The 14996-nt window shown below is 40.5% G+C and overlaps 1 protein-coding gene across 1 annotated transcript in view; it reads left to right on the top strand.

Annotated features, from left to right (window-relative positions):
• LOC102945341 (amine oxidase [flavin-containing] B) overlaps window positions 1–14996 on the top strand; it is a 78648-nt gene that overhangs the window by 30606 nt on the left and 33046 nt on the right. The window contains exons 2-3 of the mRNA XM_037902771.2: window positions 5013–5107; window positions 5605–5742. Coding sequence (XP_037758699.1) covers window positions 5013–5107; window positions 5605–5742 — 233 coding nt within the window. The remainder of the gene's footprint in view (window positions 1–5012; window positions 5108–5604; window positions 5743–14996) is intronic.

Raw genomic sequence — 14996 nt, 5'->3', positions numbered from 1 at the left:
GATCTAGGGAGATCCAACTGCAGAGATCTATGCATCTATGTGTGATGAGCTTCCAGTGATTTCAGGGAATAGTACAGGACAAGTATGACCAGTGCACTTTCCTCACCCTCAACATGCCATTTTAGATTGGCCTGGGAAGTTGTTAAAGGTGCATTTGATGTTTATTATTTTTGGCTGGTATTTATGAGGCAATTAGAACATCTGATTGACTGGCATTTATTCTTTCTCCTGTTATTGTGGTTATTATTTATTAATCATGTTTATTACAGTTGTGCTTGAGGGTCAACCAAGAACAGGATCTCATTGTGCGAGGCACTGTACAAACTCAGAGTAGCAGACAGTTCCTGCCTCAAAGAGCTTCAAATCTAAATAGACAAGACAGAACACAAGGTGGGGGAAGGGGTAGAACATACAAGCAGAGTAAACTCTGTGGTGGCAGCAAATGACATGCTAGTTCCTCTTTTGGGGGGCGGGGTTACTTAAGACTGGGTCAGCTAAAGGGAAGGAATAGGGGACATTAAAGGGAAAGGAGTGAGGGGACAAGGAGGAAAGAGGGGCATGTGTGGAGTGAAGCTGAATTGAAGAGACTTTGGAGGAGGGTTGAAGTAAGGACAGAGAAAGTCCAGTCATAACCGTAGAAAGTTCTCCAAATGTCCAGAGTTCCAGAGAGTCCTCCTTTGGCTGCTTCTGCTCCTACTGGCTGGAATCTCTGGCTGGCTTCTTGCTGCAGATTTCCCCCCAGCACCCATGGCAGGAAGCAGGGGCAGCAATACTTAGGTCCTAGAAGAATTGAAACTGAGGAATTTGTTGATAATTTTCAAGTTACAGACATTAGAGATTGTTTACCTTAGAAAGGAGACTGATGAGAGGACATGATAAAATAAAGAAAGATATAAAGAAGATAGATCAGGAACGCTAAATATTAGAGATCAGCGTGAGACCTAATGTGGGAGCCAGATTATCCTACATTCTCTGAAGCATCTTGTACTGGCCACAGTCAGAGACAGAACAGTGGATTAGATGGACCACTGGTATGATCCAGTCTTGCAGTTCCTGTGTTCCTATTAATTAACGACCATGAAAATGCTAAATCTTTAGAAGACTGTGTGAGAGACAGAAGGGAAAGATGATCTTGTGGCTAAAATATTGGACTGGAATTTGAGAAATGTGGCTTCTGTTGCCACCTCTAATAGGCACACTTTGCATGGTGAAGGGCAAATCACTTAATCTTTCTTTGCCTTACTTCCCCATCTATGACATGGGGATAATAATCCTTCATCATTTTGTCTGTTTAGATTGTAAAGTCTTCAGGGGAGGGCCTGTCTCTGTGTAGTGTCTAGCACAACGTGGCCCTGATCTTGGGTGTGGCCTCTAGGTGTTACTGGTGTGTGTGTGTGTATAGCCTTCACGCCATGAAAAGATGACTGATTCCAGAAAACACACTTACCTGGAAGAATTGACTGTTGAAAAAACAACTCTCACATTAAAAACTTGTGGTATGGATATTACTGGAAGGAATGGAAGGAGATTATCATATTCCTGAAATCCTTGTGCTGTTGGAAGAAGAGGAGAGCCAAGGGAAGGACTGTGGGGTTGATGTCCCAAACCTCAAAGGTCTGTCCAGTATCAGAGAAAAAGGATGGGCAAGTGGTTAAGGCAGTAGTCTGGGGCTCTGGAGACAGGGGTTCAAGTTTCTGCTCTGTGACTGTGGGCTAGTCACTTAGGCTCTGTGTGCTTTAGTTCCCCATCTTACAGATGGAGATACTAACACTTCCTTACCTCACAAGGGATTTGTGAGGATAAATACATTACAGCTTGTGCCATGCTCAGGTAATGTGACAATGGGGGCCATCAAAGAGCTTAAAATAGAATCCATAGTCGTCCTCCATGTTTCAGAACTCCCCCATCTTGTGGGCTGCTATGGCAAATGAAATCTTGGTAGCCGAAGAGCTGATGTTGATGGACACAAGGGCTCCATGCAGGTGGCCTTGTTTTCCTATGGATTCCCTGATAATCCTCAGGATCTGAAGAGATAATCCACTGTTTGGTCTGTGGGGGAAGAATGTGTGCATGTTGACCCCTCTTCAAATTATTTGTCAAAGTGTCCCTGTAGGAAGATTTTTTTTTTTTTTTTTTTTTTTGCTTCCCCCAGGAACCCATTTCCATGTGATTTTCTGCAGAAAGAGATAAATGAACCTGAAGAGAGATTTTAAAAAATGATCCATTTACTCCTTCATAGACAATGGTAGTATTGGAGACTTAGTATGCTGCAGAGTTGTTGAGCTTAGTTTGAGGGAGAAGGAAAGTCATGACTGACCTGTTGTATGCAGCTTTAACAATCCAAGGAACAACAATAGGCTTTCCTCAATACACAGAAACTATATGGAAATGCCGTAAATATCATTTAGAAAGTACTGGAGGTTCAACTTATCCTGTGTTTTGCAATACAATTCTCATAGGAATTCTAAGGTTTAAAATTGAAAGAGTTTTACAATCCTAATGAAATGTATACTGGCTCTGGATAAAGTTGGATCTGAGCTCTAAAATTTGGATCCACTTTAGAACACCCCAAAGTTCAGGTGTGCTTGTCTCTGGGGCTTCTTTTTATCTCAGAATACAGAGTGGGGGGCAGTGGAAAAATTTGAATCAGATCTGAGTTTGGATTCTGCACTGGACAAAGTCTGAACCTATCTCTATGCTTTGAACAACTGACAAAAGATCATCGCTTTTGTTGTCTCACTTGTCAGTCTTATTTGTCTTATTTTAAGGAAGCTGGTAGGAGGATGTTGGCGGGGAAGTTCTATTATTTAAAGCTCTGTTCCAGGATGTTCAGCAGGTACACAAACAACAACAACAAAAAGGAATGAAATAAGCTTGGATTTTATATGAAATAATTGTTATGATTGAAGAGAAACAGTAAAACAGTCACTTGAATGCAAATTATTGTCTGATGGAGAAACAATTTCTATAGCTTGAACTCACAGTATAAAAGGCCTTAGAAGACAATCTCATCCCAGTATCTTCAAGTGGATGCATTTTGGTATCAGGTTGCCATAGTAACTTCTGAAGGCTTGCTGCTTTTGCCTTGTTTAACCTGTTCTAAGCACAACTGTATCCTCAGTCTGAGGCTTCAGATAAGATCTGTCCTCTTTGCTTCTTTATTGTCTGTATTAATTTTCTAGGTATTGATCCTCATGGAGGAATCAGAGTTAAGGCTACTGCATTGCCATGGCAGCACTCAGTATGTCTTTTTCATTATGTGAATTGGATATAGAAAAACTCTCTTTTCTTTTGAAGTAAGCAAGTCTGTAATGGAAGCTGCACTAAATTATTGTCCTCTGAATTGGTGACAAAAGATAGCTGGTGCTTTTTTTTCTTAGGTGAAATCTGCACTGTTCCTTACATAACAATGAGTGTGTAGAAATCTCTCTGGAAAAAATACCATTTTGATATAAAATATCCTGCAGAAGAAATCTGAACAATAAGGGCATTAGTCATATTTTTAGACACATTCCTTTATGTTGATCTGTTTGTCTAAACTCTAAAATCTTAGGCAAAGTTAAAGGGATGGCGTTTTGTTTGCAATCCAAGAAAAAATGACAGGTAAACCAGCAGCTGTGCTGAAATGTGTACAGTTCTGAACAGCTAACAAGATTTCACACCACATAAGAGATTTTTTCCTGGACTTTGCTTTATGGAGTCAATACTTGCTCACTCTGTTCATAGGAGTTTAAAAAATTAACCCCTGAGTCCACACAAAAGGTAAAATTCTGAATTTGGTCCAGAAACAGGGTTACCATTTGTATGTTTTCCCCATTGCAACTCTTATTGCATTTTTAAACAGCTTTCTCACATCCCCCCCCACAAAATGTAGCTAACAAAATGATGCCATGTTAATTTATTTCGAAGTTATATCATTGTCCCCAACCCTTTGGCTGTATGTGTATTGTTTAAGTTCTCTGGGCAAAAGATTGTCTCTTCATTCAGCATTATCATTATTAATAAAATCTGGGTAATTATATTTACCTTCTTTTGTAAAGTGCTTTGAAATCTATTAACGAAAAGTGATATATAAGAGCTAGGTTTAATTATTATTTATTACAGTGGCATCTAGCGGCTCCCATCATGGATTTGGGTCGTGTTGTGCTAGGTGCTGTACAGACACATGACAAAAAGATGATTCCTGCCCCAAAGAACTTAGAATCTATGTATGAGATGAGAGACAACAGGGTGGATGCAACAAGTAGCTGGGGAGAGAGCAGAAGACAACAACAGACAATACTAACAATATATCAGCATGATAAGCAGATTAAGCCCCATTCTTAATTGGAGCCTTTGGATGCTATTGTAATATAAATGATTAATAATATCATTGATTCTTGTTTTGGCAGATTTAATAATGGTCTGTTATGATGGACACTGCATTTTTCAGCGCTCCAATCTGTTTGTTTCCAGAAGGATCTTTAGACCGTAAAAACAACGAGGTGTCTGGTGGCACCAGACCCACCGCGTTGTTTTTGTGGATACAGACTAACCCGTCTGCCCCTCTGATACTAGGCCTGTATAAACTTGACTCCGTCCATTTTACCTGGCGGGTTTAAAAAGAAAAGACAACACTTTCAGAAATTAAAGAACAGAATTAGAGAATAAAATGCTTTCCCCCCCTGCAGAGAACTGCACATGTATGTGTGTTCCGTGTACAACAAAATGACTGTTTCTCTCATTTTTACCCAGCTAGAGCTGCCTTTCAGAGGGGCTAAGCTCACTCTGCCCCAGTTGAAGCCACTGAAGGTGCTTGGAACATGTGAAAATGTGACCACTATCTTGTTTTATATTCACCTTTAGTTGCCTTTTGGGATTTTTTTCCCCCTCTACAAGCTCTTTATAGTCAAAATTCATGACACCTCTTACTAAATGGCTGGGGGTGCTGACTACTGACTGTCTAGAAGCCACGCAGGCTACAGAATCCACTGTGCGGAGTTGTTCAGTGTTGTTTCTCATTTGTCCTTTAGGTCTGTCAGCAGCCAAGTTGCTGACTGAGTCAGGGCTGAGTGTTGTGGTGTTGGAAGCCCGTGACAGAGTTGGAGGAAGAACTTTCACTGCAAGGGTAATTATCCCCACACATAGTATCTAAATTATTGCACTGATTATTTGAGCAGAGCCTCCTGTATACTGAAGAACCCCTCATGAGGGTAGAATTCCAGGGCAGTGGCAGGTAGGGAAGTCCTTGACAGTGCAGAACCAGGGGTGAGAAAAAGTATGGGGTTTCTGTGGCGACACAGAATTTTCCAGGATATTTGCGGGTTCTGGGGTTATCACACCTCCCCTCCCACCTGTTCCGCATGGAAGGAAAAGATGACTATGTATGTAGCAAAATCTCCCCTTGGAGAGATGCTCTGGAGAAATGTCTCTGAAGAGAACCAATGCAGAGTTTTCACCTCTGTGGCTTCCTCTTACAGGTTTTTTCCTGGTCAGGGGCAGAGGGCAGGGAATCTGGCCTCAAATACTCAATTAACATAAATAGTTCCTCTGGATTACATTGTTTATCTCATGATTGATTGCAAAGGGCTTATCTTCCTCCTTTTGTTTTTTTTGGGAAACCAGAATAAGCAAGTCCAGTATGTGGACCTTGGAGGAGCATACGTGGGGCCAACACAAAATCGCATCCTGCGGTTGTCTAAGGAGCTAGGAATAGAGACGTATAAAGTGAATGAAGTAGAACATCTTATTCACCATGTCAAGGTAAGATAGAATGCACCTCTAAACCACACCAACGTTGATCGGTGTAGATTGTTGTTAGTTGCTTTTTTTTATTTCTGTGGGGATGTCACCAGTTTAGAAGTACTATCTCCTGTATTGCCTCTTAAAAAAAAAAAAAAATTGGTAGCAAAGTACTATAAACCATGTCCTGCTAATTAACCCACTTACGAAGTTTTAAGTAACGATTTGTGCTTACATATCGTGCCTTCAATTAAAAGATCTCAAAATGCGTCAAACTCTAAAGTCAACTTTTTTGACAGTGATCACTGACTCCAGGTGACTTTTTTTTTTTTTGGTGCACTGCTTGAGCTGCCTGGGGCCTGACTTTCAGAAGTGCTGAACACTCACAACTGCCGCTGAAGTTAGGAGAAGCTGTGGATGCTCAGCACTCATGAAAATCAGGCCCAAGGTGTCTCAAGTTGGGCACAACTAAGACAGTGGCCACTTCAGGTGAAATGTGTCAGCCAGTCAAGTTTCAGGATTTCTGATGCTAATCAAAGTTTAAACAAAAATTCAAGGGACTTAAGCAGTAACTGCAACAAAAGATCTGCACTCTCATAGATTTTTCTCAACTGTTTTTCCTGCTTGATTCTTATGAAAAATAAGCCTCTTCTCAAAGCCAGTGATGCAGCTTTTTATGCTGACGCTGAACAGTTGTTACTGCTGAACTAGCATCCATGAGACCATAGGACAGAATGTACATAATGAATCTTTTATATTATAAGAAGAATAAAATTGATGAGATATCAAATGCTGTATTGGTTTAAATAATTTTTTCTTTAAAAGTAAATGTTTTTATTTCACCATGATTATTTTTTTCCATTCACCTCTATATTTATCCAGCAATGGGAGAATATTGTTATAATATTATTGTCACAGAGCCACAGGGCAGCACCTGCCACTGGTCTTTAAACAGTTTTTCTGGAAGTGTCTCTCTCATGGTGATAGGCCCCGGGCTTCCACTTTTCTCAAGAAAGGGCCCTGTGATTCTGCTACTTTGAGATTGGGTCTGTGGCTTCAGCACCTCTGTGTCTCACTGTGGCTTTTTCAGCAGATCCAAAGTAGCTTGGAACCCTGTGGGAGACTTTCCCTCCCTTGGAGGTATGCAATCAGCAGATATTTTTGGTGACACAGGACGACCTTTTCAAAACAAGCCATTATTAATTAGAAAACAGGAGTATGGTATGTAGGCGCGTTGGATCAAGAAAATAAATCAAAGCCAAAATGTATAAGTCTTGCCTGACTTGGTGGTTGATCGTTGTTTAGTTTGGAGGGTCCCTCTTTGCCCTTGCAGCTAACCTCCCTCTGTCTCTGTGATTGCCAACCTGTCATCTTTTCACTGACACCCTGGGAAGTCCCTTGCAGCTCACCCAGACCCCCTCCTTTTTCTAAGGTCTTTGAGGTTTTCTAATGTTATAGTGTTCCTTTTGATTTCTCTGTTCTCAGCCTTGGCATAACAGCTGTGTTTCCAGGATTCGGCAGAGGAGTTGCCTCTTCAAAGCTTTGAACCTGGCTGTTGTGTTTGAATTTTTGCTGGGATGTTACTTATTTAGACCATTGTTGTACATCTTCCGCCAAGTTTCTGTAACAACTCCTCTTGATCTGACTCCATAGCAAGTAACCCGGCATAAACACACACAGAGGCATGCATCATACTCATAAAAATAAAACCGTTTGTCACAGTGTATCATAAATAAACACCTTATTACAATTAAATAGGTTGGATCTTGTACGTGAGACAGAAAGCACATGCACTGGCCAGTAGCTTCTCTGGTGCAGCTAAATCTATTTCATAATCTTGGCTTCCTGCAATTGGATTTCTTGGTTCTTATTTATACAGTGCCTAAGTATACTCCTCACAGATCTCTTGTCTTTTACCATACAACCTCCCAAAGCTTTTTCCCGCATTATTCCAGAAGCAGTGCAAGCATTGGAGGCCAGTCTAGACGGTGACAAATGGAAAATATACTCATCTGCACCCTGGAATCTAGGTGATATTAAAACTTTTGATTGAAGTTCTATCCTGTAAGCTGAACTCCAAAAGTTCAAAATGTCCAAAAGTCTGTCAGCTCTAAGTGGGTTCAGATCCAAATACTAACCCAAACTTTGTAGTGCAGGCCAAATCTACTCAAATTCTGGAAGATGTGTTCCTTGAGAAATGGAAGAAATCTAATTTTTTCCATTCCCTTTCCAGTATTCTAGCAAGGATCCCTGTGCATGTTTTAAAATCAGCTACTGCCTTTATATGTGCCCAAGAGCAAAATCAAGCCTTTTAAAGTCAATTTAATTCATTTCAGAGGCTTTTTAAATTCGAATAATGTATGGGTCTTCCTTTGTACTACAAAACTAAAAGACTGGGTTTTGTTTATCTCTGAGTGAGTCCCTCCTCATTAGGCTTTGCCATCTAGATTGGGTTCTGAGTTTATTTCTCTTTCATCTTTTTTAAGTGCCCAGTTCTACCGCAGGATTTTTTTTTCCACCTTGCTTTTGCATTGCTTATGATACCTTCATAGAAGTTTGAAAATAATAATTCTTGCCCTGCATGTTTTGTTTTGGTGACAAGTGACCTCTCTCTTCGCTAGTCTTCTAAAGGACATTATATCGACATACTGAGAAAAATAATTACAGCTCTGGGACTAGTTTTTGTTAGTTTAACTGCTGCAAAAAGCCAGCAAAAGCAATGTATACTTGTAGGCCAAAATTTTCAAACATGCATGCCTAATATTAGGCTCCTAAATACATGCTTTTTATTTAGCTGTTTAAATAACTGGATTTTCAAAAGTTCTAAGTGCATGCAGATCCCATTGACTTGAGTTGTGGGTGTTAAGCACTTCTTAAAATCAAACCATTTTTATTTAGGAGCCTCAATATGAATTCAAGAAAATTTTGTCCAGAGGTTTTACTTGCCTTACCAAAATGTTGGCTGTTGTGTTCTACTGGTGGTCAGTTGTTGGATTTTTTTAAACAAACAGAGAAGATATTTAAAATCCAGATAATATTTGCCACCTGATTACATCATTGTTAATTTATATCAAATATGGGACCTAAACCATTTAAGTGTCCCTTTAAATAAATGTATTGAAATATGGGTGTGGGTTTACCATTTGTCAGGATCAAATTATCAACAGATCTGCCTATTTATTTAACTAATATTGTATCTCAAACTTGGTCTAATCCCATTATCAATGCCCATATGATCAGGAAGATTTGATGTTTAAAAGACAGATCTGCAATTTTTTATCGTGTACAAAATAGAAATTGTTTTGCCAAGTGTAATGACTGGAATTAGGAGGCTGTGCTACATAAAATCTGTGTATAGAAACGTTTTATGTGTTTGAAAGTAATGATCCTCCAACTTTGAATTTAAAAATGTGCTTCTTTCCTGTAGGAAGAGAACAGTCTACCCTTGCACCAACACATCTCACACTAGCTGCACTTGGTCATGTCTGTGGCCTTGTCTTTCCCATTCTCACCTGCAATGAATTTCCAGATGTACTCACCAACATCACAACATTCCATTTACACCCAGGTTTCAGCAGCCTGACAGAGCTCACTTCTCTAAGTCCATCCATGAGACTGGGGTGGACTCACTAGTGCTATTTTTATGGTACATTTCTTCATTCTATCTCAAACTCCTACTCCTTGCCACCATCAGAACTTTTCATAATATCGTGTTTCTCATGTTGCCCCAGACCAGGACATCATCAATATAAGTGGAACAACACATCTATTCTTTTTAAACTCCCTACTGTCTTATTTTGGCGCACTGAAAATAGCAAGCAGTAACCACTGAAAATGATATCTGTCTCTCTGTTCTGAAATATACTGTACCTGGAACTTTCCTCATGCAGTGACAATTGCCAAAATCCCACTAGATGTTTACAAAACACTAAAGGCCAGACTGGCCAGGTCCTACACAGGTTCATGGAAGGCCATCAATGGAACAAGGAGCATCCCCATCACAGGGTTGGGACAGATTCTTGACAGCAAGTACAGTTCCTGTTCCCCCCCTAGCACCCTCACAGGAGCTATGTGCCTGACAGAGAGGAAGGTGGAGCTCTGTCCCCACCTATGTATTAGCCAACAGTGCTGTCCGGTTGTGGGTGAGGTTGTGTGTTGCACCCTATTCAAGACTGAGCCAGCAGTAACACTGGTGTACACAGCCTGGGAACTCCTAAAAGGAATTCCAGGTGAGCCAAATTATCTGGCATGTCACTGAAATCACTTTCTGTTGATAGATGGTGAATCTTTACTCTTGTCTACATAAAATCTTTCCCTGAAACCACCAATCTGCATTAATGAGAATGCTCTCTGTATCTGTGTAGAAAATCTTTGCAGTCCTCCTGGCTGTCCTTCATTTTTGATATTACCGTGGAACTGACAATGTTATTAAAATGCAGTTTGCTATGGTCTTGTTTATGAATTATAGACATGATACCACTGTTGTATTGGGATTTAATTGGCAATGGGGTAAGTGATTACTGTATCTCTAGGCACATAGGTCAGTGGTGTTTGTGTATTTCTGTGGTATCCGTGAAACGTACGTAAGAGTTGAGCAATATGATTTATTGAAGTCCGTGACCTGCTTTACAACAATTAATGGCAGGTTCTGGTAGCGTAGCTTAGCATGTAATGGCTTAAATGGGTTTTAAATGACTACATGAAATTGAAGCACTTTTCCTCAGTGCATATCTTCTTCCTCTGAATGCCACTGTCATCAACGTGTGTGAGACTCTTAGTTGCCGTCCGTGATAGGTGACTCAAAATGTCGTCATCCCTCCTTTTCCCTTGCCTTAGTTACTGGGGATTATTTAATTGAAAACCTGATAGCTGTGTGCAAGTAGGAATTAGGCCACTGTGTAGAATCAATTTGCATCTTTTCAGAAGTTGAGCCTCTTGTGGTGCGAAAATGAAACCAAATAAATTTAAAGTCACTTTTCTAATTACATGATCACAGAGGGACGTGGAGGTTGAACGTGTTGGTAATGGGGTATGGAACTTTTTGACTTGTAGGTCATCAGCTCACATTTTCCCCAGCTATAAAATAACCTCAAGAGTGGGGAGAGGTAGCAGTCCACATCACGAAAAACATCCTTGTACAGTCAGCCTCATTGACACTCTCAAAAGAGAGGCCAAAGACTGCATGGGGAGAGAGATGAAAATATGGTCTGACCCCCAAGCTTGATTCTCTCCATGTTGTAGTTGAGGTAGCAATCATTGATGGGAATCAGAGTAGCAGCCGTATTAGTCTGTATCCGCAAAAAGAAAAGGAGTTAGTCTCTAAGGTGCCACAAGTACTCCTTTTCTTATTGATGGAAATGTGTAGGAAGCTTGCTCTTGTGCTGTCTGCTTTGGCCCTGCCCTATGGATAAATGGACATCTTCACTTTCGAGTGCCGGCCATCTGGCAACCATTGCAAAGGGTGAATTTACAGTTAGATTTTTTTTAACAAATAAAAGTATTATAGCAGGGGTAAAAGATGCTACGTGATGTACAGACAAAATTGCAAAAGCAAAGTTGTAGCATACGTGGTCGCTTCTCTCAGCGCTGTCTGTGGAGCAGGTCTGGTCAGAGATGCTAAATATCAGTGAAGTTCACTTGAACTCTGGCAACTGTGCCCTTATGGTTTGTGTGCGGATGGAAGGAATAAGAAAAAATTACATGATCAAACAAGGCTTTTTGATTAATTAGAATTGGCAGATGAATGGAAGGAACCTTTCTGAGTCCTTTCCTTCTGTTTCCTAGGAGATAAGGATAAGCAGCCATAGTACCCACTCAGCTTGTTTAATCTAGGCTGCTTGGAGCAAAGCCTAAATTGCACTTGATTGTAATAACTGGTTTTTTCCTTATGTTGCTGATTGAGCATCATCATAAAAACGGAGACGAGACAAATGCTTATTTCAAACAGGAGCAGCTGCTTGATTCCCGGGGGTTTCACACATGCCTGTTGGAGCCGATCTGGTGTCATGCATCGCCTTTAACCAACAAATTTCAGAGCCTGGAGCATCATAAAAATTTGAGTGATCCCAGCATTCTCTTCTGTTTTTAATAAACTGTATTTTCTGGTTTTGCACAGGGGCCCTGTCTCTTTACCAGCAAGTCAACTGAGGGTGATATTTTTCCCAAACTGAAACTCCTCTCCCCCACATTTTTTTTCTTTAAAAGAAAAGGAAAGAGAAAAAAATAATCCAGAAACACCCGCAAAGGGTTTTATGGAATGAAATAGGAAACATTTTCAATGGGTTTAATTTTGTAAGCATTTTTATTCAAGCATAGAAAGGTTTGCGATTCCAGATGCAATGATTTCTAGTAACACTTCTTCCACTGATTGGTATTAATTCTGTGCACTTCAAAAAGCTTATTATAAAGCAAGGCCCCATAATCCTACTGTAGGAGGCAGGCAAGTATCCTTTCCTCTACTCTACCTTTTGCAGATGAGATAACCAAGGATCTGAGAGCTTGTACAAGGTCACTTGTTGGCAGAACAGGGAATGGAACTCAGGTCTATGATATGACAGACCCCAGTTTTAGCCACTTAGCTCCACTGCCTTTCAGAATGATTGTTCCAAGTGTATGTGCTTGGTTATGTTGCATGTAAAATGGAGATACTCCTGCATATCACCATTTACAAAACACTGACAATCATAGTGGACTAGAATTAATATCATTTGATCAAGTAATTAAAAGCTGTTCTAATGCATATGTGCAAGAGGGCCAAGTTAAAGTTGCATAGACAACCATATTTCCTAACTGAATTCTTGACTTTGCAACTTCAGTGGTCTTTTTGGTTCCTATTTTAATACTTACAAACATACATAGCAATGAATCAATTTATAGGGTGACATTTGTGGTGAGATTAGCACCTATGTCTCCAGGGTTGAGACAGTTTAGCTAAAGGAATAACTATGGTAGCATGATGCAGAGAATGCTTTGCGCATTACATGCAATTTTTTAGAGCAGTGGTTTTCAACCTTTTTTCATTTGTGGACCCCTAAAAATTCCAAATGGAGGAACAGACCCCTTTGGAAATCTTAGAGATAGCCTGTGGACCCCCCAGGGTCCTCAGACCACAGGTTGAAAACCACTGTCTTGAAATAAGAACAGATTATTTTTATTTAGGATAAATGGGTATGGTGTTTTACAGACAAATGGGACACAGTGCTTCCACGTCTAATATTTTACAGACAAAGGGCTGCTTCATCATTCTTCAACACTCTATTAATGGTAGGGGGTGGTGCATAAGCATCAGGAGGCATTGTGCCTCAGAGATGCATAGTTTCATTTGGGCTCCCCTAGGTGCTGGAAGGGAACAGTAATAGGCAACACCGCTTTGTGGAGTGCAGCAGAAAACCCTCCCATTATTCTCCCTTGTAACCAGCAAGTTCTACTGGTTGGAATGTGGGGGAAAGGGCAGAATTATGGCTTCCTTCTTCCTACTCCATGCTCACTCTCTGTCTGTTTGCTCCCCAAAGAAAGTACCTGGAGCACAACCTCCACCCCCAGTTCAGGCAATCCCTACTATGGCTGTGCTACATTTCTATGATTCTATCATGACTACACTTTTCTCTTTTTGTGCCACAGCACTGGCTTAATATAATCTAAGAATGGGTGTGCACAGGAGACTGGCACCCATAGCCCTTATATTAGCTAAGCAAGGCATTATTTGTAATGCTGTTTTCCAAAGCAGATGAATGGAATAATTTCCTTTTAGAGCCCCAGTTGGGGGTATAATAGCCGGTGAGACTTTACCCTAAGTTCTTTGGTTCTCTTTTTGTTTGTGTCTAAGTTTGATGGTTTGCCTGGTTTTGTTACATTTGCCCTTTGTACTGTCAGCCTCTTCAACATCCTCTGTTACTGTATAACATGGCATCAACCTTTCAAAGCAGCTGAGAGTCCTATACTGAAGCAGGTCCAGCTTCCGCTGTTCTCACCGAGGCTCTATTTTTGGCAAAATCACAAGTTTATGAATAAAATGCCTTTGTGCCTTTGAAAATCCATGCCTTTGGGCATTTTGGTACTGATGTTGAGAAGTGAAATTAAATATGCAGATGGAGTAACATTTATAGTTATATTTCCGAGGCCAGTCTGAGTTGATCACATGGTGATATACAAAGAAATGAAAAGAGGTAAAAAGTTTGCACATCCTGGCACGTTATTTTCATCTGTGGGCCTGGCCTTTCTTTGGAAAGCTTTTGGCATCAGTAGTCATGGCCCTACATGGTAAGCTAAAACTAGAATGACTATAGCAGTGCATATGTAATGCTGACACCCCTGGGTGGGTTGTTGGCAGCAGGAGTCAAACCTAGGACCTCTTGATATTAATGCATAAGCCTCTACTGCCAGAGTAAAAGATGCATTTCTCTTAGCCAGGGCTGTAACAGGCTCATCAGTTTCTCTAGCTGGCCTAGCCACTACTAGATGGGGACAGAGTGCCACACTGAGCAGGCATGGCTTACACATACTTTTACATAGCTTGCATCCAAGGCATCTTTAGTTCTAGAATTGTTGTTCTTTATCCAGACTGAAATACCCTTGTGCTATATGAGAAATCAGGCATCACAGTTTTCTGCACAGGAGACACGTCTGAGTTTTCCCTTTCTGCAGTTCAAATGCCATAAAAGAGTAAGAAGAATACCAAAACAAGAATATTTTAAGTGTAGTGTTAGTCAGCAGAAGCATAGGGAACTCATGATACTTGAGTTAATTCAGAGGGGATAACTCAGACAGAAGTGCCTCAGGTGGAGAAGGAAGCGCAGAACAAAATCAATAATTAGAATAAAGAGAATGCTGTCTGCTTCTGTCTTGGTTTTTCTTGAGCACAGCATACATGTGTGTTTCATGCTTGTAGGCCTGGAAAATGTAAGGTACTTGAAACAGAACAGTTTTACACTTTCTTAGGGAAGACTGGTACAAGATTTACACTTCTGAAATGTAGCTCCACCATTCCAAAATCGTTCAGGCTCACAGTCAAGTTTGTCTTCACTGCTGTAAAAATTATTTATTAATAGCCATAATGCTTGGCATTAACCTTTCCTGAGAGGCTAAAAGAAATTGCCAACATGTTTCAAATGCAGCTTCTTTGGATGAAAAGTGTTATCTAGTGTCACTGGGCACCCCTCCTGGAACGCCCTCCTGCTGCAGGCTGCGGCATAAGTGCACCTGCCTCAGTTTCTCTCCTTCAGATTTCCCAGAAATAATACAAAGCATCTTCCCAAGTATAAATATAGTCCTTATTG

Source organism: Chelonia mydas, chromosome 1 (assembly GCF_015237465.2).
Source record: "Chelonia mydas isolate rCheMyd1 chromosome 1, rCheMyd1.pri.v2, whole genome shotgun sequence".
NCBI lineage: Eukaryota > Metazoa > Chordata > Testudines > Cheloniidae > Chelonia > Chelonia mydas.
This window is presented reverse-complemented; position numbering and strand designations above follow the sequence as displayed.